The following is a 24769-nucleotide window of genomic DNA, read 5'->3' as shown; positions in this document are numbered from 1 at the left end:
TCCTGAAAAAAACCGTTTTTATTAATGCACACAGTATCCAGACATCTAGAAGAAATCAGCAAATTCCAACATTAACTCAAATCTCTGTCATCAATCATCAGCACCATTCCCCACACTTCCATATGAATTTCCCTTTCATACACTAGAACCTTTGGGTAAATAAAAGCATAGAAACATATGAAAAAAAAAAAAAAACATACAGAAGGTTTCCTACCAACTACAAGGATGTAACTTTTTGGAGATCAGCAATTCTTTGTTCATTTGACTCAGCAAAAGTGATACCAAAATACGTTGTGCTTTAAAATAAAAAAAATACTAAAATATAAAAACTTAAATATTTTTTAAAATCAGAGTGCTAATAGCAATTGATTTATCACAGCTGTTTCAACAGAATCTGTTAATGAAGCATTGAGAATTTGAGGTCTACATAGCAACATTCACATTTTGCACTGCATACAGACAGGCTGCCAAACTTGGATGATTGTGCCACCGGGAGCCTCGTGGAAGAATTCAACCCAAATGTGCCCCACTGATAAGATCTACTAAGGTCATGAAGTAAGGTGAATACTAACAAAGGAGGGTTGTCAGAGTCCAAGAGCAGAGAGCCATTTCTACTGACCAACACCACATAACGGCCATACGGGGTCAGACCAGTGGTCTACCTAGCCCAGTATCCTGTGCTCTGACAGTGGCCAATGGCAGATGCTTCAGAGGCAGTGAACAGAACAGGGCAATTTTTCGAGTGATCCATCCTCTGTCGTCCTGTTCCAGCTTAGGGCAGTCAGAGGTTTAGGGACATCCAGAGTATCAGGTTGCCTCCCTGACCATCTTGGCTAATGGCCATTGATGGACCTATCCTCCAGGAACTTATTTTGGTCATCACAACATCCCCTGGCAATGAGTTCCACAGGTTGACTGTACAATGTGTGATGTACTTCCTTATGTGTTTTAAACCTGCTGCCTATCAATTTCATTGCGTGACCCCTGGTTCGTGTGTTATGTGAAGGGGAAAATAATACTCTCCTGTTCACTTTCTCCACACCATTCATGATTTCACAAACCTCTATCATATCACCCCTTAGTCTCTTTCCCAAGCTGAACAGTCCCAGTTTTTTAATCTCTCCTCTTATAGAAGCTGTTCCATGCCCCTAAATCACTGTTGCCTTCTCTGTGCTTTTCCCAATTCTAATATACCTTTTTTGAAATGGGGCTACCACAACTGCACACAGTATACAAGGTGTGGGTTTACCATGGATGATAGTGAGGCATTAGGATATTTTCTTATTACCTATCCCTTTTCTAATGGTTCCTAACATTGTTAGCTTTTGACTGCTGCTGCATATTGAGCAGATGTTTTCAGAGAGCTATTCATGATGAGTCCATGATCTCTTTCTAGAGTGGTAATAGCTAATTTTGTATGTATAGTTGGGATTACGTTTTCCAATGTGCATTACTTTGCATTTATCATTGAATTTCATCTGCCATTTTGTTGCCCAGTCACCCAGTTTTGTGAGATCTCTTTGTAACTCTTCATAGTCAGCTTTGGACTTAACTATCTTGAGTAATTTTGTGTTGTGTTGTTTACAAACTCTGCCACCGCACTGTTTACCTTTTTCCAGATCATTTATGATTATGTTGTACAGCACTACTCCCAGTACAGATCCTTGGGGGACCCCATTATTTACCTCTCTCGACTGTGAAAACTGACCGTTTATTTCTACCCTTTGCATCCTATCTTATCCCATGACTCCAGCTGAACACATATTTGTTATCCAGTCATCTACATTAAGTGCTCAAGTTCCAAGGTTCCTGGGTGTATTAAAGTGGAAATGATTAGTGTTTTTGTGACATTTTCCCTCCTCCGCCAAACCTTCCCTTCTAATACACTTCTGTGTTCAGTTCAGGCCATCATACAATGACTGGGAAGAAAAAGCCAAAGGACCCAATTCCTCCATGATGTAACTCCCTGAAGTGCAAAAGAGTTACACCAAAGAGAAATCTGGCCCCGTGTTTAGCGTGCAAGCTTTATGCAAACCATGGAAGACAGTAAGGGGACTGGAATCTCCACAGAAGAAATTCAACCTAACCATAAACAACCTCGGCCACATATGAGAGAGAGAGAGAGAGAGACAGACAGACAGACACACACAGACAGACAGATACACAACAGGACCAAAGTTAGCCTAAGTGAAGCAGAAACCTAGGAAGAATAATAGTAATACCATGCCTCTTTCTAGCACCTTTAGTCAAAGGAACTCAGAGCACTTTGTACACCTTAAATTAATCCTCACAACAGCCCTGCAAGGTACGCCAGTATTGTAGAAGTTACACAGATAAAGAAACTTAAGTGGATGTTTGCTAGAACTGATCCAATATTGCCATGAAGTTCTGATTTCCAGGGCTGAGATCTCAAGTACCTGCCTCAACACCCACCTCAACATCCAAAATGGTCAGAGGCATATACACATGCTAAGAAATGTTTTGTAATGAAGAATGGGAATGCTGAATCACCCCCAAGGGAACTATGGGTACCGTTGTCATTAAGAGGCAGTTTTGCACTAATCATATGAGAAGAGACATGTCTGTCTTCGAATGAAACTCACTCAGATGAATGTTCTACGTTTATGGAATCTTCCAAGAAAGGCTTAATTTGTAGCTGCTAATTGAGGGAGGTTGTAATTTTGAGGTCCATCACAATAAGACTATGGGTACCTCTCCTGACTTTTTCAGCATCTCACGTCTGCAAAGGAATGAAAAGGAATACCTCCTCTGAGACAGAACTGGCACCCCCACTAGACAAAAGTCTTTGGAAGCAGAGCCCAACCACCTGCAGGACCATAGGTTTGATAGCAAGTGAGAAGGCAAGAACTCCTGAAAGAACCGCCTGAAAGTACAACTGTTCACCCTCCTTGCCTTTTATAATGCAGCCGATAGCTTGGGGCCTTCTCTTCCATTATTTCTCCTGCTGTTCATTAAATGAGGGTTGGATTCCCATTTAGCTCAGAGATAGACATTAGCTTCTAGTAAGTCAGTAACGCTGGGGATGAGGAGTCTACCCACCCTTTCCGTTTAGCTGAAGGCATCACACATGTTCAGCAACAGAGATACACATGCCCTATGATCTTTCGCCAGGCTGCACCAGCCAGACTGCCTTGAGCTAGAACCCTTCAGGCCAGCTCCCAATCTCGACGGGCATTTGGATCCTTGCTTCTCTTCACTTGCTCATAATTGCTGCTGCAGCTGATTCAAGGACACTTGGAGCTTTTGCTAAGACTTCTCTCCTTCCATCTAAAAAATGAAATAAAGCCTAAATTTGATGTCTATCCACAGCCAGGCAGAAATAGGCTCTGAATTAGGGTTGGGAAAGTCATCGGTGTTAATTGTGTATCAGTTAGCTGGTGGCTTGACAAAATAAGAGATCATAATTCCCTTTTCGGGGCTAGTAAAGAGTAAACCGTTTCTGATGCTTGAAAGCTGCGGCACAAATGATCTAGAGATAGATTTTCCTTCTCTTAAAAATACTTCTTGTTTGGAGAACAGGCCTAGATCTTTGCTCGGTGGCTGAGACTTGAGAATAGCTCCTGCTTCCCCTGCGCCTCATGTCACTCCCACTGTTTAACTTTAGTGAGAAGCGGATAGGTCTGCAGGGCCGTCCCTAGGGAGGTGCGGGGACTGGGGCAGAAGTGACATCACTTCCGGGACCAACCACGCTGGGAGCGGGTAGGGGAGGCTGTGCCTCCCCAAACAGCCAAGTGTGGCTCTCCCTTGGGTGGAGGGCTCTCCCTCCCCCAGCCAGTGGTTCACCCGCCGCCCAATCACGCCAGCCCACATGGTCCCCCAAAGTGCAGGGCCGGTAGTGGTTGCCCTGGTTCGCTGTCCCCTAAGGACGGCTCTGCAGGTCTGAAGTCTTAGCTGGAGAGCAAACTTTAATCTGATCACGTTTCAGCTGATTATTATTATTTTTTTTTTTTAAACCTCATCCATACTCAAATCACAGATAATTAAGGCTTTGTTAATTCAGAATTGCTTTCTGAAGAGAGACCAGAAGAGTCTGGCTGAAAATGGCAGATGCTTTCACAGCTCCTTCTGCCTAAGGAAAACAGGAAAAAAAAAAAAAGACCACACAAGAGTCTCATAATAATACTTTGCACTTAGCTAGAGCTCTTCATCTCTAAGGTGCATCTCAAATATTATTTAAACCTCACAACACCCTGGTGAGGTGGTTAGTAAGTATTATTATATCCCTATTTTACATATAGGGAAACTGAGGCAGAGTGGCTAAGTGACTTGCCGAAAGCCACAGAAAGAGTATGTCAGAGCTGGGATCAAAAGGCAGAAAATTCCTGGCTCTCAGAGTCTCTCTCCCCAACTCCCTCTTCCCCCAGTGCAAGTTTTAATAGAGACCTGAATCCAACAGAGAAGGGGGTAGCAGTGCCACATGCTTAAATAGCAGGGTTCCCAGTATTACACACTCAGAAAAGTAACATTAAATAATTGAGCCTCTTGGAATTAAAGCCAAGATTACTGCACATGTTGTGAAGAAGCCAATGTACAATACAAACCTAGCTTAATAAATAAAGAAAAGACATGCAGCTGCTATCGCCACTGTGTGACCGAGTCCTCAGCTCATTAAGGTCCCAGATCCCAATGGGTGCACCCACCACATCACTCCTGCGACTCTACTGCCACACCAACATGTGCGTGTCTGATAGTGCGGCCGTGGAGTTTATAGCCATCCTGAGTCACTAGTGCCACTGTGCCCGGCTGCATTCCCTCTGCTGGCACATGGCAGACTATTTCATGGTCGTATGGATCATATTTGCCACCGACGGGGTTCATCTTCTGAAGGCCATGCTTGGCAAATACACTTTGCAACTTGGCCTCTATGAGGGAGAGGCCTTCATAGATCTTCTTGAGGGTTGGTTTTGGGTCACTAGGCTCTGCTTCTCTTGCAGCGCTCTCCGTAGTCTTCTCCAAGATATCAGCTACCTCCACCAGGTCCTTGCAGAAACTCTGGATCCCTGCAGCCACACACACAAATAGGCAGGATGTTAAGCAATGTCAGTTCAGTGGTAGATAGTGCAAGGCTACAGCATCAGCCCTGGGCATGTTGCCATGCCACACTGGAAGGGACTGATCCTAAGAGATGACTGCCTTCAGCTCCCACTTCAATGGTAACTGAGGGCATTCGGCATCTCCTGAGACTGGGACCTCAGTATTGTACTTAGGCATGGTATAGAATCCAAAGCTTGTTGCCATTTAGGAAACCTGGCTCAGTTTGTATAAATTTTGGGCAGCTGTCTATTTCTGGCTGCAGAGAATCTGATATGAAGATTGACAGAAACCTTCCCCCTCTCAGGTGGTAGGGACATGTTCACTGAGTAACATAACAAAAAGGGATCTGAGATAGATGGGAGAGGAAAGGGGAAGACCTAAGCAACAATGAAATGCTGCATACTCCTTCATATATAGGTTTGAGAGCTATGTAGAGAACCAATAAGTAGGAGGAGGAGAAAGAAGAGAGTTACAAAGAAGCATCCATAGCAGATCAAATATTGGTCTATGTAGTCTTGCATCTGGGCCTATTCCAATTCCAACAATGTAGATGGACCCTGAATGTAATAGCTTTTTCTGAGCAGACCAGGCAGGCACAAAGCAAAGGAAATATAGGCACTCTAACCCAGGATAAGCTCCAGCAGCATTCAGATAAGCGTTAACTAATGAGAAAAAAGAAAACTCCTAGGACTGATATGGGCTACAGAGCTTTCTACCCTTCGGTTTCAGGTTTGAATCAAAGTCATACCAGTAGGATCCTAGAGTGCTACCATCTGATGATTGCTTGGCAGCCTAAGTGATATGAGATGGTGGACTCAGCCCAGTTCCAACCTGACAGGTGCCCACATCACATAAAACCACAACTAGCATTTCTGATGATGACAGTCTAAGCAGAGGTGCCCAGGACTGGACTCTCCATGGAGACTGAACTATCCTCTCACCCCTGGAGGTGGTCCCTTCACAGAAGGATTAAAGTACATTGACAGGACAGAGTGTGGAATGCTTGCTCTGCCGTTTCTCATGTTGCACCTGCTCTGTGATAATCAAGGATATCAGTCTCCAGGGCTATCAATCTAGCCCATTTCACCAACACTAAGTTGACTACATATATTTTAAGAAGAATACATTAATTGAGAAAGTGATGGCCTCTATCCCCGCATGCTCTACATCCATTAATTTCATAATGGAGGTGAAGGGAAGAACGGGATCTCAGTACTAGAAAGGAGATCGCAGCTTGATGACACTGCATAGACCATGGAATAAACTCAGCGTGCCAATTCTCAGCTGGTGTAAATCATCTTCAACGAAGTCAAGGAAGCTATGCTGATTTACACCAGCTCAGCAGCTGAATGTAAGCGTTTTACAAGTACATTCCCAAAATCCACAGGGTGGTATGATTTATTAGTATAGATCATTGTTACAAAACCAACCTTGGAAAAAAGAAACAAGCCATAGGGCTATCTCCAAAATAAGCCCACAGGATTTGGCTGACCATGCAGACACAACAGCTAGCAAGTCCAGCCACCAGTCACTTCAGGCCAAACCCCACAACAGGCTTTAAAAAGAACAAGGGCAGAAGGACGGGGAGGGGAAGCAGCTTATCTGTACTTTCTGCTCTGTTTCCCAACTGTGCTGAGCCAAGCAAGTCACGTGCAGCAAACAGCCCCTGGACAGTGCCAGCAGCACTTCACTTACCAAACAGCTTGGCATCTTCTACAAACTTCTGTGTTCTCCTCCGGACATTTTCCGAATCCGCCAAGGCTTTCCGGTATCGCTCCTGCACACACAGCAACAGGCACAGGCATTAGACAAGGGGAGTGACCCATCACAGGGCCACATCGATTGCTGTAGAACCTTGCATCCCCCTACATAGACAATACTCCCCCTGCAAGTTACCGGCTCATGCTGGCCCCGCCACCCCAGTTAGGAAGAACACACGTGCCCAAAGGCCTCTCCCATTGCTTGAGGCAGCAAAACTAGGAGCAGATTAACCGTACCCAAGTCACTGGTCAGGAGGGTTTTGGGCCCAGCTGAGCAGACCACTCTGCGCTATCAGATCAGTCTGCTGTTTTTGGACCATTCAAGGTGCAGCTTTTGATGGATTCTTTCCCTTAGCAGCTGACTGGGTACTGAATTTGCAATCAGCTGATGCTTTGCTAGTGCAGAAGATAGCTGCTGTCAGGGTGATAATTTCTAGAAAGGCCCTGCCTCTTTCCCTCTTCTTTAGCCTTTTCAACTCAAGGGAGTAGCTACAAAAAAAAAATCTCACCAGTGCAGCTGAACCAGTGTTAGCAGAGGTAGCACTAGGGAAGATTAGCTCTTTTTAGTACCATGTGAATTAACCCTGCTTGGAACAAGTCTAATCACAGTGCTCAAAATAGTTGTGAGGCTGGTGGCTCCCCAACAGAGGGCTGCCAACATTGCTCACACCACAGGAGCTGAACCAGTGTTAGCCAGGGTGGCATGTGTGTACAAATTCTCTAGTGTAGACAGCCGTAGAAGGCTAACAGATGCTCTTCCCAATGATAACATAGAACTGGTGACCCACCTCTCTTTCACACCCCCACACACACCCACACCCCTCTGGGTGTTTGGGTGAGGAGTAACATTTCTCAGAAAGTGTGTCAGCAAGAGTAGAGTCTTTTGCAATATTTCAAGTTCTATTTTCACTTGCCATATTAGTACATTTGCCACCCTATTGTAGAGACAATAGAGAAGTCCAATAAAATGCATTTGTTTGTAGCACCCTTCATAAAGTGATGATGCGCAGGCTGATCTCAAGAGAGGGCTCTCAACTCTGCTGTTTGCCTGCCCTGTTAGTCTGTCAGACCAGAGTCTGTTGCCCTTCAGGGACAGCATATCCATGAGGGAGCATGGAGCCTTCTTGGGGAGGAAGTTCATATAGTTAATACATTAGTGGTGTGCTAATTTACTATTTGCTCGGGAACTTATAGCTTGATGGATAAACCCATTTTATAAATGTAAACAATACAAAAATCATAAACGGGGTTCAGAGCATCAGCCAGTAATGGGGGCTATGAATTTACCTTAATTGTGAGATCAACTGTAAGGAATGAGTGAAAGCTCATAAAATAGCACAATCTATAATAATATAAGTTGATGGGAAAAGATGCAAAAGGGAGACAAAGGCTGAATTAATCCAAACAAAAAGACCTACTGATGTAACTCAAGGACTGGGTTACAATCAGGCCTGATAAACAAGAGAAGTTCTGAACTGGAAATCAATTAATTTTCAGCACCTGGATTTTGGTTAAGCCTACTTGGCGAACATAAGGGGTTGGGCTATTTTGCCCATCACTCCCTTTTGAGATCCTTAAAAGAAAAGATTTTTGGAGGAAAACAATATCAAGAAGAAGCAGCTGTTTGCCAGCAACTGCTGAAGCGAGCTTTACCATCATGGTCTCCTGGGATCCCACGATCTACTGTAACATCACTGGGCCATCCTGATCCTGAGAGATGCCCCGACCAGACTGGGCCAGAGAGATGGACCCAGATGACATCACCACCTCCACCTGCTCTGCCTAAATCCCAACCATCATCTGGGATGTGACACTGTTACATACCTCCAGACCCACCCCATGTGTCCTTTTCATTCCCCACTTTATTTCTTCTCTTTCCTACCACTCTCCTTCTAATAAGAGTCTGGCTTAGCTGGCCAAGACTGTGTATTTTGCAACACCACTGTAAACCAGAGAGGCAGATAAAAGCAATGCCCTAAACAGCCCGATGCTGGTACAAGTTTGCCAGATCTCTGAGCGGCTAATAAGACAGTGTACAATGCCTCTGGTTTCTCCAATAGCGAGGTTGCAAGTGAAAGTCAATACCAGAGATGGAAGTTGCATTGTCTATCTTTGTTGTTCTCTTTTGTGTGTATCTTATTTTGTCTTCTTGAAAATGGGACTGGACTTTAACAATAACAGCAGCAGCTCCAGCCCATTTCAAATTAACTTTCTCTCTTTTCCCTAAAAAAGGACAGTTATTAGGATCTTTAATACCATCTAAGAGACTGTCAGACAGGGAATTTTCCCCACTAAAGACTCTATGGCAAAAGGGAAAGGGAACAAGACAAGTTGTTACAATGAAAGCCTTATATAATACTATACCTGTTTTCCTTTCTTTTCTGTATCTTTAACAAAAGAAAAAAAAATTTCATCATGTGTTTGCCATAAAACGAAGCAGGCTGAGATCTGTTTAACGTTGGATTACGACAGGGTCACATTAACATCTCTGACCCCATTAATTCCCTTGAAATTAGTACAATGGGGGCAGGGTTACAGAACGGAAGTAACTCATTGCTTTGAGGTGGAAGTATGAGAGCGTTCCAGTTAAGATGATGCAGCACAAATGAAACAGCCATCTCTTTCAACTGTGGAGAGTCCGAGGGAGAGGACAGGGAGGAGACCAAGTCTAGAAATGCAGAAGGAGTGGGTGAGCTAGGAGGTGATTACAAGTTCACAGAGATGGGATGAGTGATTCCATTCCATGAGTGATTCTGTTCTAAAAATGATGAGCGTGATTAGCTGGTAAGATGAAGGAACTGAAAGGGATAAAGGCGAGGGTAGAGGCATCGACTTTGGGATTTCCCCAGGGGTGCAGGACCCCCACTCCGCCCCTTCTCCCAAACCTCTCCCCTCCCCCGCCTCTTCCTGCCCCTCGCTCCTTCCCCCCTACTGCCTCCTGCAAGATGCTGAACAGCTGATCGTGACTGCCGGGCGGGAGGCACTGGGGGTAGGTGGGGTGGGGAGGGCTGATCCGTGGGGCTACTGAGCACGTACTATTTTTTCCCTGTGAGTACTCCAGACCTGGAGCATCCACTGAGTCGGCGCCTATGATAGAGGGAATGGAACACTGCTTTGCTACCTAAAGCAAGAGTAACTTGGCCACAACACCTTGTACCTAGAGTTTAGAGAGCAGGATTTCAGAACAGATGCCGATTTCCAAATGCATAGAAAACCATCTCCTCAATTAAGAAAAGCAGCTAAATACATTCTACACATCAGGCCTGCCTCAGCCGGATCATTTTGCACATTTATCTTAGTTGTATAAACCCTCCTAAGACCTGGTGATCCTTGAATGCCATAAGGCCAGGCTAATCAGGATCATCATTTGAATTCTCACTAGACCTGCAGTAATTTTGCCTGTGTCTTAACAGGCAACACTCAAAGATTTGAACAGGGAATCTCTAATAAACACAGTATTTGCTAGCCAGGATCAGACTACTCGGTTCATCCAGTCTGGTCTCCTACTTCCAGCTGTAATCAACAGCTGATGTTTTGGAGGAGGACATAAAGCACTTTGCTAACTGGGCATTGCCTCCTCATGTTATGCAAGGGTAGCTGGTTGCCACCCTGTAGCCCAGAGATGGCTGCCTTTCCGTGGTGAAGTTGGTGAAAAGCTTTGGGATAAAAGATGTCATCTATAATGTATTCAGGCAGGTGGCTTAACAGTGAAATGAATGAGCCCTCCCATTTTGAAGGGACCGAACCCTGAGGACGTGGGGATACCTTGGCTAAGATGCTGCTAGTGGTAGACTCACAGTTAAATCACAGACTTGTTCTTCCAGTTTGCTGGCTTTGAGCTCTATAGTTCGCTCAGAAAGGGGATGTCTCGGCTCATCGCGGGGATCCTCTGGTCCACACTCATCTCCCGTACTCCTCTGCTGAGCCGCAGTGCTGAAGACACACAGGCAATCTCTAAAATACAAGCCAAGGGCAAAGAAGAAAGAGAAACACGATGTTGCTTTGTGCCCATCACCAGTGTTAAAAGCACATTCTCTTTGGAGACACCTAGGTAGGATCTTAACTCATGTAAAATAAGCAGATATGAAAGGCAGATACTACACTTTGGTGCTTAGATAATACAGTGGCTGATGCCACCCAGACATGTCTACATGACAAAATAGGGGAGGTGTCCACACTACAAAGCTACTTTTGGCAGCAAACCTCTGCTGTTTCTGCCAACAAAATAAAACCACCTCAACGACAGGCATAAAGCTTTTTGCGGCAAAGTTAAGTCTCCCCCGCCCCAGATACACCACTCTCCTCTCCCTCCCCCCACACACTTCAGTTGAAAAGCAGCTGACAATGTACTAGGAACTGGAAGCCCCTGGAAGAATGGGATTGAGAAACCTGCATCATGGGATGCTATATCTGCCCCCTCATGAGGCATTGCAAATCCTTCCCAAAGCACCATGCAGCCAGTTGCATAGTGGGATAGCTACCACAACGTTGCACTGCTCTCTGTGTCGATGCGAGATATGTTCGTGTGGATGCACTCTGCCGACAAACGGAGCTACTGTGGACATGCAACAGCGGTTTTAATTAGGGCTGTTGATTAATTGCAGTTAACTCACACGATTCACTCAAAAATTAATTGCAATTAAAAACATTTAATTATGATTAATCGCACTATTAAACAATAGAATACCAATTGACATTTATTAAATATTTTTGGATGTTCGTCTACATTTTCAAATATATTGATTTCAATTACAACACAGAACACAAAGTGTACAGTGCTCACTTTATAGTATTTTTTATTACAAATATTTGCACTGTAAAAATGAGAAACAAAAGAAATAGTATTTTTCAATTCACCTCATACAAATACTGTATTGCAGTGGTTCTCAATCATGGGTCTGTTTCAGGGGGCCCGCCAAGCAGGGCCAGCATTAGACTCACTAGGGCCCAGAGTAGAAAGTTGAAGCCCCACTGCATGGGGCTGAAGCCCAGGTCTCCTGAGTCCCGCTACCCAGGTCTGAAGCCGAAGCCTGAGCAATGTAGCTTTGAGGGGGACCGTGTGGCATGGGGCCCCAGGCAACTGCCGTGCTTGCTACCTCTCTTGACACCAGTCCTGGCTTTTATATGCTGAAAACCAGTTATTGTGGCACAGGTGGGCCATGTAGTTTTTTATAGCATGTGTGGGGTGGGGGGGGGACACTCAGAAAGAAAAAGGTTGAAAACCCCTGCTGTATTGCACTCTCTTTATCGTGAAAGCGCCACTTACAAATATAGATTTTTTTTCTGTTACATAAGTGTACTCAAAAACAAAACATTGTAAAACCTTAGTGCCTATAAGTCCACTCAGTCCTACTTCTTGTTCAGCCAATAGCTAAGACAAACAAATTTGTTTACATTTACGGGAGATAATGTTGCCCACTTCTTATTTACAATGTCACAATAAAGTGAGAACAGGCGTTTGCATGGGACTTTTGTAGGTGGAATTGCAAGGTATTTACATGCCAGATATGCTAAACATTCGTATGTCCCTTCATGCTTTGGCCACCATTTTTTTTTAATCGTGTGACAGCCCTAGTTTTAATTAAAACGCTTTAATTTAAGCAGCATAACCTTTGCAGTATAGACAAGGCCTAAGTTACTTGGAATATGTAAACAGAGTTCAAATGCAGAGAGCTGGTGGACAATAAACCTTATAACCATACAACTTGGCATGTTAGTATCTAGTTCAAAATCTTTTCCCTCTGTAACAAATGTTTAAGAGGAAGGTGACCCCCCCCCCCCCCGCCTTAATGAATCTAAACAAGGGGTGGGAGAACCAACACGCACATTCCTGCTGAAAAGATCATACACGAAGTGTGGGGATCTTGTTCGTAGGCACAGAAATTCCCCAGCTTGTGAAACCTCTACACAGGCAGTTCAGATCTGATCTGTGAAACCTTTACACAGGCATGTCAAGATGTTCTGCAGAACAGAGCTTCTTTGAAAAACCCCAGCTCTCTTAGGGATTTAACAGCAGATCACATATCACTGAGTTTTGCATCCCATTTCAGAGCCATGCTGAATTCACTTGCTTGGGGGAAGAGTCAGATTTTTTGACACGCAAGTAACCATTGGTGGATCTCTGTTAGCCTCCTGGTACCAGTGGGTGAGCTGAGTTTGTGCCCTGGGATGATAAATTCTAAATGCAGTTTTGCAAGGTAGATCTATTACCTGCCTTCTTTACAAGGCTCTTTCGACAGCAGCTTCAGAGAGCTAACATTTCTGAACTGAGTCCACACATTACATCTGCAAACCTACAGCAGCTTCAGAGATTCCCAAGCACTGCAAGGCCTAACATCATAGGGATTTGTGTCTGCCAACCATTGACTACACACCAGAACCGACCCAGGCCAGCTGATCCCCTCCAGATATGGACTTCAGCTAGCAGATTCAGCAAACCAGGGAGAAAGTGCATACACATCATGCCAAGTCCCAAAACAGCTCTGCTCCCTCTGACAGAAGCCACTGGCCTGCTCTCTTCTTACTGGCCTATTAGCTAGGGTTACCATATTTCAGCAAGCAAAAAAGAGGACGGGAGGAGCCCCGCCCTAGCCCCTCCCACTTCCCACCCCCCCAGAACCTCCAACCCTCCCCCCGTTCCTTGTCCCCTGACTGCCCCCTCTTGGGACCCCTGCCCCTAACTGCCCCCCAGGACTCCACTCCCTATCTAAGCCTCCCTGCCTCTTGTCCCCTGATTGCCCCAACCCTTATCCACACCCCCACCCCCAGACAGACCCCTGGGACTCCCACGCCCCATCTAACCACTCCCCACCCCCTGACAGCCCCCCCCAGAACTCCCAACCCATCTAAACCCCTCTGCTCCCTGTCCCCTGACTGCTCCGATCCCTCTCCCCACTCCTGCCCCCTGACAGCTCCCCCCCAGAACTCCCAGCCCCCCACCCCCCCGCTCCTTGTCCCCTGACTGCCCCCTCTTGGGACCCCTGCTCCTAACTGCCCTCCAGAACCCCACCCCCTTCCTAAGCCTCCCTGTTCCTTGTCCCCTAACTGCCCCCTCCTAAGACCCCCCCCCAACTGCCCCCCAGGACCCTACCCCCTACCTGTACCCTGACTTCCCAAAACTTTCTCCACTCCCCCCAAAAAGCCCCCCCCTGAACTCCCGACCCCCCCCGTTTCTTGACTGCCCCCTCCAGAACCTCCTTGCCCCTTCTCCTGCCCCCTGGCCCCCTTACCCTGCTGCTCAGAACAGGGTGTCGGGCTCTGTGCGAGCCGGACACGTGGCTGCGCTCCCCAGCACAACAAAACCCGGTCCCTGGCCCGGCACAGTGCTGCTGGAGCCGGGCTGCAGGGGAGAGCTGCCGGCTCAGACTGCAGGGCGGAGCTCCTCTACAGCTGCTCCGGAGTCCAGCCCGTGACTTTCCTGCAGCCCTCCCAGCCGCTCGTTCTGTTCTGCCGGGGGAGGGGGGAAATCCCGGACATTTTGAGTGATTTACAAATTCCCCCCGGACGCTATTTTTAGCACAAAAAGGAGGACATGTCCGGGTAAATCCGGACGAATGGTAACCCTACTATTAGCTATCTTCTCCTTCAGACCTATCAGCACTTTCTGGGGCCTGGCCAGTCCTCCACTTAGCCAGTTGGCCCACTTTACTTCTCAATGAACCTGACTCTTTTTACTAGAAGCTTGTTGTACCATAGCAATAAATGGTAGATGGTTCCAGTGAACATGCTGTGTGTGCATCCTGCATATTAACATAGCTTCGGCATCTTCTGCAAGGACCCTCACAGCCCACAGTTAACAGCTCTATTAGTGGAGAGAGAAGGAGCTGAAACTTGTCTCTGCAGAAAGCTGCCCCTTTAGTCACTGTCCAAGCTGGTTTTAGCCACAGTGGCAAAAGCAGGAATCCTGAGGGCAAATACAAAGCAAGAGCAGAGCTTAGAGCACTTGCTTCCAGGTTGCTTCCCCTGCTGAAAAGTGTGTGCGCCTAAAAAGCCTGGAGACTAAGCTACTGTGGTTCATGCTGCAACGGTCAGGTAACTCACCCGAGAGAGAGATTCTAGAACAAGCTGGCTCCTACATTGGCAGCTGAAATTACACAACCACCAGAGTCAGGGAACTGGACGAAGCTGTATAAACACTAAGTACTACCCAGGTTCATAGGAATCTGTCCCAACACAACTTGGTGACTCTCTCAAAAACTAGTTAAGCAAATAGAAAAAAAAAATCAATCAGGATGTGAGATGTTTCCGTCAATACTTGAAAAACAGGCAGCAGGTTGCACAGCCTGCAAAATAATTAAAACATTAGTACTTACATAGAACTTCAAAGCCTTTGGCTAACACTAACCATAATAAGAACAGGAGTACTTGTGGCACCTTAGGGCTGGTCCACACTAACGCCCCAGTTCGAACTAAGATACGCAACTTCAGCTACGTGAATAACGTAGCTGAAGTCAAAGTACCTTAGTTCAAACTTAAAGGTACTTACCAAAGGTCCACATGCGGCAGGCAGGCTCCCCCGTCGACTCCGCGTACTCCTCTCGCGGAGCAGGAGTACCGGTGTCGACGGCGAGCACTTCCAGGATCGATCCGGGATCGATTTATTGCGTCTAGACAAGATTGCTTACCGCTGAACCCGGAGGTAAGTATAGAGGTACCCTCTGAGACTAACAAATTTGTTAGTCTCTAAGGTGCCACAAGTACTCCTGTTCTTTTTGCGGATACAGACAAACATAGCTGCTACTCTGAAAACTAACCACAATGCCACCCTGAGAGATGAGTCACTATTTAACATTCCTAGTCTACAGATGGGACACTGAGGCAGAGAAGCAATATCTTTCGGAAGGTCACAGAAAGAGTTTGCGTCAGAACCAGGACTGGTTTCATAGTAGCAGCCGTGTTAGTCTGTATCCGCAAAAAGAAGAACAGGAGTACTTGTGGCATCTTAGAGACTAACAAATGTATTAGAGCATAAGCTTTCGTGGACTACAGCCCACTTCTTCGGATGCATATAGAATTCTAGTAGTCCACGAAAGCTTATGCTCTAATACATTTGTTAGTCTCTAAGGTGCCACAAGTACTCCTGTTCTTCTTTTTGCGGATACAGACTAACACGGCTGCTACTCTGAAACCTGTCATTATGCAAGGCACTGCATTTTGCCGTATGGAATGGAAATCCATCAACCTCATGAAAAAACTCGTACAGATACAGACAGACAGACATCATCTTCCTTTCCAAATGCAAGCAGATGGACATCATACCAAAAGGACTAAAGGTAAAAAATCCTTTACAATCTACATATCACACAGACTATGCTGAGAGACTGTGTCACACACTCTCAAAGAAACTGCGAAACCACCTGATCAGCATCCTATACAGCAAACAGGGAAAGATTAAGAATGAGCTCTCAGAACTGGATACTCTCATAAGAAACCAACCTTCCACACAAACTTCATCATGGATAGACTTTACAAAAACTAGACAAGCCATTTACAAGACAAACTTTGCCCATTCTATATGCATCCGAAGAAGTGGGCTGTAGTCCACGAAAGCTTATGCTCTAATAAATTTGTTAGTCTCTAAGGTGCCACAAGTACTCCTGTTCTTCTTTTTGCAGAACCAGGACTGACACTCAGGAATTCGCTGGCTCCAAGTCCTGTGCTCACCCCAACCCTGCCTATCATTCTCTCAAACTTCACACCAGATTAGGATTACACTCATAGTTTGGGGAAGTGTTCCTCCAAGAAGGCTCCATTCAGAAAGCATATTGGCATCTGCTGAACAAAAGAGTTTCTAAATTCTTGGGAGTGCCTGTTGAGCTCTCCCCCAAACCAAGATTTTCAATATCTCCTTTAAAAAAAGGCTTGTTGACATGGTAACCAAAAGCTTTACACTAACCTATGACCATCAAGCCTAACTATTAGTTAACAGCTAATAGTGTTACAATTCCCCACCCAGCAGGCCACCTCCTCCTCTCTTTTGTCTTTGAAAGGAGGTTGTCCGATGTCCCCACAAGACCAACAACAGATATCCAGAAACTTCCTTACCCTTCCAAACTACATCTGCATATAAATATCTGCTAATTAGGTGCTTAGTGCACCATCTGCATGGCAAACTGCCCCTTTTAGTGCACGGCAAGCCAGTGTATGAATCTACAGCACACTAACTTGCACAGTGAATCCTGCTACCGAGACATGGCTTTCCTTGCACTAGGTGATCCTTACATAATAACCCAAGAATTATCTAAGGCCTGTCTACACTAAGCTGTTTTCCAAAAAAAAATCACCCATTATTGCAGTTCTATCTGTGGGAGTACCAGCACAGACAAGGAGCTGATGGCTGCTAGCATTTTAACCACCACAAACAACATGGAGACCTGTTCTGAACAGAGGGATGTGATCTGGAGCACTTTTAAGGCGCCTATAGCGATGGTATCTAAGTGCCAGCCAAATCTATGTTGGTGACGGTTTCCCCCTCAAATCTATTATTAATTATTATTATTATATGGAGATATACTTACTCATAGAACTGGAAGGGACCTTGAAAGGTCATTGAGTTAAGTCCAGTTCCCTGCCTTCGCAGCAGAACCAAGTACCGTCCCTGAGATCCCTAAATGGCCCCCTCAAGGATTGAACTCACAACACTGGGTTTAGCAGGTCAATGAAACCACTGAGCTATCCCTCTCCCCACAAATCTATTATAATGACTGAAGACTGAGCAAGCTTTTGCACTATAGAATACTCTTCATGATGCAACATTAAAGAGATAGATTGAGGATTGGTATCTTACTTGCTTTATTAAATTTAACCACTATTGAACAGAGTATCAACGGTGGTTTAAAACTGAACCAAAAGCTGAGAACAAGCATAGCTTGCATTCCTTATGTAAATCCAGAAACAACTCTTGACAAACAATTCCTATTTCTTTCAAATTTACTCTAGCTAAATGAATGAATGAATGTGTGCGTCTCTCTCTCATTACTATTGTTTAGCAGGGCTGGCTCTGGCTTTTTTGCCGCCCTAGGCAAAAAAGCCACACACCCCCCCAGCACGGCAGGGGAGGGCGCCGAGCCCAGCCGCGGGCCCGCAATCCCCGACCGGCCGGAGCACCCGGGGGAGGGCGGCAAGCCCGCCATGGCCACTGCTCTCCCCGGCAGCCAGAGCGCTGGGAGCAGGGCGGAGAGCCCCCGGTGGCCACAGCACCGGGAGCAGGGCGGCGAGCCCGGCCGGGGCTCTCCGCTCTCCCCGGCGGCCAGAGTGCTGGGGGAGGGCGGAGAGCCCCCGGCAGCCAGAGCGTTGGGGGGAGGGCGGCGAGCCCGGCCGGGGCTCTCCCCGGCGGCCAGAGTGCCAGGGGGAGGGCGGAGAGCCCCTGGCAGCCAGAGCGCTGGGGGGAGGGCGGCAAGCCCGGCTGGGGCCCCGCTCTCCCTGACCGGCCGGAGCGCGGGGGGAGGGCGGCAAGCCCGCTGCGGCTCCGCTCTCCCTGGCAGCGGGAACGCTGCGGGGAGGGCGGCAAGCCCAGTCACGACCCCGCTCTCGGGCCGGAGTGCCCCGCCGGGCCGCCCCGCTCCAGGCGCCGCCCCAAGCAGATGCTTGGTGCGCTGGTGCCTGGAGCCAGCCCTATTGTTTAGATACATAAAGTTGGTTTAACTCAGTGGTTCTCAAACTTTTGTACTGGTGACCCTTTTCACATAGTAAGCCTCTGAGTGCGACCCCCCCCCCAATAAATATATTAAAAAGTGTTTTTAATTTAACACCATTATAAATGCTAGAGGCAAAGCGCGGTTTGGAGTGGAGGCTGACAGCTCGCGACCCTCCATGTGTAACCTTGTGACCCTGAGGGGTCCCAACTCCAAGTTTGAGAACGCCTGGTTTAACTGGTGAATTCAGCTGCAGGGTGTATTTTAATCCAGATCTCCTGGGGTCCTGGACAGGGTGGTTTCAATACAGATTACTGGAATCAGAAAGTACAACTCAGTCAGTCAGATGGTTTTCTCATGCAAGCATCCTAAACTGCAACTTCAGTAACCTGAACTGTAAAGACAGAGGGAGACTGGAGGAGAGGAACCTCGAGTAGGGGCAGAGAGGTTGTTTTATTGCTGTATTTGGCAGTGATACAACCACTGCTGGAATACTTGTCCAGTTCTGGTGCCCACAATTCAAGAAGGATGTTGATAAATTGGAAAGGGTTTAGAGAAGAACTACAAGAATGATTAAAGGGTTAGAAAACATGCCATATTGTAATTGAGCTCCTTGAATCTATCTATTTTGTTGAACAAAGGGAAAGTGAAGCAGTGATGTGATTACTGTCTATAAGTACCTACATGGGGAACAAATATTTGATAACGGGCTCTTCAGTGTAGCAGAGAAAAGTAAAACATGATTCAGTGTCTGGAAGTTGAAACAAAACAAATTCAGACTGGAAATAAAGCATCAATTTTAACAGTTCAGGTGGTAATTAACCACTGGAAAATTTACCACAGGTGTTGATGGATTCTCCATCACTAGCAATTTTTAAAACAAGATGGGATTTTTTTTCCCTCAAAGATATGTTCTAGGAATTACTTTGGGGGAAGTTCTATGGTCTGTGTCATACAGGAGGTCAGACTAGATCAGTGGTTTTCAAACTTCTGGTCGCAACCCAGTAGTGGGTCGTGGAATGTAAGGCACTGGGTTGCGGCAGCTCTGGTCAGCACTGCCGACCGGGCCGTTAAAAGTCCCGTCGGCAGTGCTGCCCGGCTAAGGCAGGCTAGTCCCTACCTGGTCTGAACCGCGCTGCGCCCTGGAAGTGGCCAGCAGCAGGCCTGGCTCCTAGGCAGTGGGGGGCTTCGCACACTGCCCCCACCCTGAGCACCAGCTTCGCACTCCCATTGGCCGAGAGCGGTGGGGGGAGGCGGGGGAGGGGAAGAGGGTGCCCACGGGCCAGAGCCTCGTGGAGTTGCTTGCGCACCTAGGAGCTGGACCTGCTGCTGGCCACTTCCGGGGCACAATGCGGTCCATGGTGCCAGGACAGGCAGGAAGTCTGCCTTAGCACCCCTGCTGCGCCACTGACTGGGAGCTGCCTGAGGTAAGCCCACACCCCAACCCCAGCCATGAGCCCCCCCAAACCCAGAGCACCTTCCTGCACCCCAAACCCCTCATCCCTGACCCCACCCCAGAGCCTGCACCCCCAGCCCAGAGCCCTGACCCCATCCCACACCCCCACACTGTCCCAGCCCAGAGCCCCCTCCCACACCCTGAACTCCTCATTCCCAGCTCCACCCCGTAGCTCTCACCCTCGACCCCCAACCCTCTGCCCCAGCCCTGAACCACTACCATACCCCGAACCCCTCATCCCCAGCTCCGTTGGTTTGTGGGCATCAACAATTTTTTTCAACTGGGTCGCCAGAAAAAAAAGTTTGAAAACCACTGGACTAGATCACAACAGTCCCTTCTGGCCTTGGAATCTGTGAATGAGATTCTGTGTCTCAGTGGAGACTATCCCACTAAGAGAGAGATAAAAAGATAGGATGCAACTGTCTAGCCAGTCATGCCACAAAAATGCAGTTTACTATCACAAGACAGAGAGAGGCGGAGACTTAGAAATAACTAGGGTGTGTTATTTTAGAATTAAAAGCTGCAAACAGCAAGCAGTTAATTAAAAGTTGCTCTTTTAAAAGAAGATAACAATATTAACAGGTCACTATTTCCCAAAATTAAAAAGAGATGTGAACTGTGGGGAGGGAAAAATTAGCTTAGATTTCTAAACAGATCAGTGCAAGTTTGGAAAATTTTAAGTTTTATAAAAGAGAAAAAAATGTGTGTGGGTTGAGTGTATGAATTGTAATTATGACTTTTGACCCATGAACTTTTCACACTTAATTTACCGTACAATAACTTCAGTCACTGAAGTTAACAAACACGCAGCAGAGGAACCATTCAGGCAAAACAGCCTTGAAATGCAACTGGCAGCCCAATCACCTAGTTTTATAATCCACAGTTCAAGACAAATTTTGCTTTAAAACCCTAAATGGATATTTCCAGGTGTTGCTGCTCATTCACTTCCCAGGAACGGAAGTTTAGTGAGCTGTTTACATGTGACTCATAGTGGGTGTGGGTGTGTACACACGCAAGAGTGAGAGAGGAATAAATGAGCTAGTGCTTCAGCCAGAGAAACCTGCCTACGTGAAGCAGAGAGCTGCCTGCATGGACTCCCTTTCCCAGCTAGTGAAACCAAATCCAAGTCCCAAAACACACCCTCATGCTAAATAAAGTCCCAACTCCCACATGCTGTTTGGATTAGCCTGCCTCATGCGGCAGACGAGGAACAAGAGCTCTCTCAGAGCGATGTTTAAAAGGGGTCTGCTCAGAACTGCCATTTGCTCAGAACTGCCATATGGAATGGAACACAAGAACAAGCTGCATAGTTTGCTTCTTCTTAAGAGATAGGAGGTGCATACTATTATCTGCAGCTAGTGTAATACAGTCCCACCTTCCAGATACAGTGTTAACCCCAGATTTCCTAGGAATAGAGAGACAAGGTGGGTGTGGTAATATCTTTTATTGAACCAACTTCTTTGAAGATAAGCTCTGTCTAGCTCAAAAGCTTGTCTCTTTCACCAACAGAAGTTGATCCAATATCAACATAGCCACATCAACACTGCAAACAACTATGAATAGATAGTAATTACACGCCAGGAAGTTAGTAAAGTCTGACATGACAGTGACAGCACTGGGGAAATCCCTGAAGGAGCGAGCAGATTATTGAACTGGATGTGAAAGACTCTGAAACCAGTGCCAGAGACGGGCAGATCAATGGGGGTAGAAAAGGATTTAGGGGACAACACCCAAATCTATCCATATAGTTTAAGCCAGTTATCCTTAAACCTCAGACTTTAAATTATGAGAAGGGTTGGTGTGTGATAAGATACATAGCACCATCTCTCCTTCCACCATACAGGATGTTATACAACAGTCTGAAGTTCCCTGATTCACTTTCTGAACATCCAACCTGTCTCATTATCTCTTCTCCCAATTCAAGCTTCTCTCCATGTCCCCTTTTTGGACGTGAGGAAGCCTGCTTCTCTAATGATAATCAGTTACACACCACAGGCTCACATCTCAAAGACCCAGGACAGACCATCCAATTTGAATGTCCCTTTCTGCAATGCGATCATCCACCTAACGGTCACTTTATTAGCATGACACATGTGCAATTGGAGGATACATTTAACATTATGCATCTATGGACTGGTTTCAAACTACTGATGATGCTTGACTGTCTGTCATGAACTATCCCAATGATACCATCTATAGATCAGAGGCCACACCTATTTCAAGCTGACAGCATATTTACAAGGATAATTACCCAGTACACAAAAGAGTGCATGAAGGGGAGGATTTCTGGACATAACATGCTTTTACTACAAGGCCCAAACCCAGCAGTTCCCAAAGCACATATGGGAACCCATCATTTTATTGTGCTTAAATTCTTTTTGAATTTCCCTTTAGAGTGATAAATCGAGAATAAACCTGTGAGTCCTTTGTCTTTCCCCTTCTCTGCTGTCTGCATTTCAACCAAGGAACCAACTAGTAGACATCAGTTGTCTTTTAACACAAGGTCTGAAGTGGGACTCAAAGAATGGACACTCCAGGTTAAGCCTCCTTCTTCCGTGACCACCCAAAACATGAGTCAATTGCCCCAATCAGATACACAGTACAACTGTATTCAAATCTTGCTAGAAACTAAGCCCAAGAAACACTTCAAGAATATCAAATATTAGGTTATGTATGTAATTGGCAAAACAGCAACACTACACTAATTAACAAATTTAAAAGCCTTTTACAAGGTTTTTAGAGAGGCACAGAACTGTATTCATAACCCCACTTGTCCGCTTTTCTAACACTGAGATATTGCACATAAAGTCAGTGGGAGGCGAAGGCAGAACTTGGCCCATTGCATTTACCGTACAACCACTTCCTTTTAGAGGCAAGCTCAACTGTTCTCAGAAAGAACCTGCTTTTCAAAATACATCTTGCTTCCACTTTCTGCACTGAGTTATTTCTGATTATTGTTTGTAGTGTTACTGTAGCGAAGCTGATGCCAGGATATTAGAGAGACAAGGTGGGTAAAGTAACATATCTTTTATTGGACCAGCTTCTTTCGGTGAAAGAGAAAGAGGAGAAGCACTAGGCACCTGCCTGAAGAAGAGCTCTGTGTAAGCTTGAAAGCTTCCTCTTTCACCAGCAGAAGTTGGCCCAATAAAAGATATTACCTCTCCACTTTGTCTCTCATTTCTGATTAGTCACTTGAAAATCCATTTAATAGACATTCAGATTCCATTAAGATAGCTATGTCTATACCCGGGATGTTTCACCAACATTTTCCAAAGGTTCATTGCACCAGTGGGATCCTCTGCATAAGCAAGTTTCTGTGGCCAAGACCCACTTTTAAAACCATTTTAGTTAAACTTTCTGTAAGCTCATATACTTGGAAGAGTTTTTACAACAGGTTCAGCCACAGGGAGCCTGTCCACACTAGGCCCCCCATCAGTGCAGCGGAACCAATAGGAACTTGTGTGCCATTATCCTAGTGTAGCCAAGACTGTGTTTTTTTGATTCCAGACAATGATTTGCTTTCTATATACACACTGCAACAATTCCATACCTAGAGCTTTATTAGCATATATCAACTTCCGCACTCCTATGCCCCAATATTATTATTTATTTGTGTTATTGCAGTCTCTATGTGACCCAATCATGGACCAGCTGCAGTTACACTTATTTCTGGCCTCAAAAAGAAACAGGGGCCACCCACATTCTCATTGAAAGCCTTAAAAATGACTGCAGTGAACACGCCTCAAACAATTTCTAGGGTTGGACCTTTCCTGAAATACACAGACTGAATTACTAGCCCTTGCTCCCCAGAAGTGATTAACACCTGTTTCTCCTTACTCTCAGTATGAGCACACAGCAATTGTTCTTCCTTTTAGGGCTAGAGATTACATGAAATAAAGTCCATTTACATCTGATTTAGGAACAGGAAGACCAAGCTGAAAACACAAGTGAAAGTCAAGCCAGGGATGGTGGGCTCCTTGCTGGGAGGGCCCCTTTGCGGGCCAGGCCAGCACTCAACAGCCGCCCTGGCTTGGGGAGCGGCTGGAGGGCTGCTCGCCCTGCTCCCCCGCGGGTCCGAGGCACACAGCCCCAGGTGAGCCACGGGAGCGGCCGGGTCTGAAAACCAGGCCCAAGGCCCCTCCAGGTGGCCGCCCAACACGGAGGAGCTCGGACCAGGGGCCGCCTTTTAAGATTTTAGGCTGGCTGCGCTCTCGACACCTCCCCCCCAGTAGCGCAGCTTGCAACGGACAGACCCCCGCCCCGCCGTCTGGGGCGGCCCGCCCTGTCTGCCTGGGCAGGGTACCAGAACCGGACCGGGCCGGGCCGCCCCCCAGCAGCCCTGTCTGCCTGGGCAGGGTACCAGACCCGGGCCGGGCCGGGCCGCCCCCCAGCAGCCCTGTCTGCCTGGGCAGGGTACCAGAACCGGACCGGGCCGGGCCGGGCCGCCCCCCAGCAGCCCTGTCTGCCTGGGCAGGGTACCAGACCCGGGCCGGGCCGGCCCCCCCACACCCCAACAGCCTTGTCTGCCTGGGCAGGGCACCGGAGCAGCAGCCGGGCAGTACTTAGCAGGTGGCACACAGCTCACCCGAGAGTGCAGCCGCTCGGGCTCCTTTGCTAGCCAAAGCCCCCCATGCCCACCTCGCTGCACAGCGCGGACAGCCCGGGCACCACGGTGAGGGGCACAGAGAGGGCAGGGGAGCGATCGGGGCCCCTGGGTGATGGGGATGGGTGGCCAGCTCCCCCCGCCTTACCTGCTGGGCCGCTGAGCGCCCAACGAGAGCAGCGGGCTAAGGTGATGCCGGGCCGCCCGCAGGGACCTGCCAGCCATGCTCCTGCCTCCCTCCCTCAGTCCGCTGGCGTGTGAC

At 47.0% G+C, this 24769-nt stretch overlaps 1 protein-coding gene across 1 annotated transcript; it reads right to left on the bottom strand.

Moving 5' to 3' along the window:
• Window positions 1-24769, bottom strand: GRPEL2 (GrpE like 2, mitochondrial). The gene is made up of 4 exons (XM_054037640.1): window positions 24656-24769; window positions 10613-10769; window positions 6751-6832; window positions 1-5021 (listed from the first exon to the last, which is right to left on the bottom strand). Exons 1-4 carry the CDS (start codon window positions 24730-24732, stop codon window positions 4666-4668), a joined length of 672 nt encoding a protein of 223 aa, XP_053893615.1. The 5' UTR covers window positions 24733-24769; the 3' UTR covers window positions 1-4665.

This window comes from Malaclemys terrapin, chromosome 8 (genome assembly GCF_027887155.1).
Source record: "Malaclemys terrapin pileata isolate rMalTer1 chromosome 8, rMalTer1.hap1, whole genome shotgun sequence".
Classification (NCBI taxonomy): domain Eukaryota; kingdom Metazoa; phylum Chordata; order Testudines; family Emydidae; genus Malaclemys; species Malaclemys terrapin.
The sequence above is the reverse complement of the archived record's forward strand: the minus strand, read 5'-3'. Positions and strand labels throughout refer to the sequence as shown.

What these genes read in the sequence shown, in the direction of transcription:
- GRPEL2 (XM_054037640.1), bottom strand. Translation starts at nt 24,732, where the DNA reads ATGGCTGGCAGGTCCCTGCGGGCGGCCCGGCATCACCTTAGCCCGCTG. An exon ending in AACAAGTCTGTGATTTAACT is followed by an intron (nt 6,833 to 10,612) that starts GTGAGTCTACCA and finishes CTGTGTGTGCAG; the next exon opens with GAGCGATACCGGAAAGCCTT. An exon ending in AGAAGATGCCAAGCTGTTTG is followed by an intron (nt 5,022 to 6,750) that starts GTAAGTGAAGTG and finishes GTGTGGCTGCAG; the next exon opens with GGATCCAGAGTTTCTGCAAG.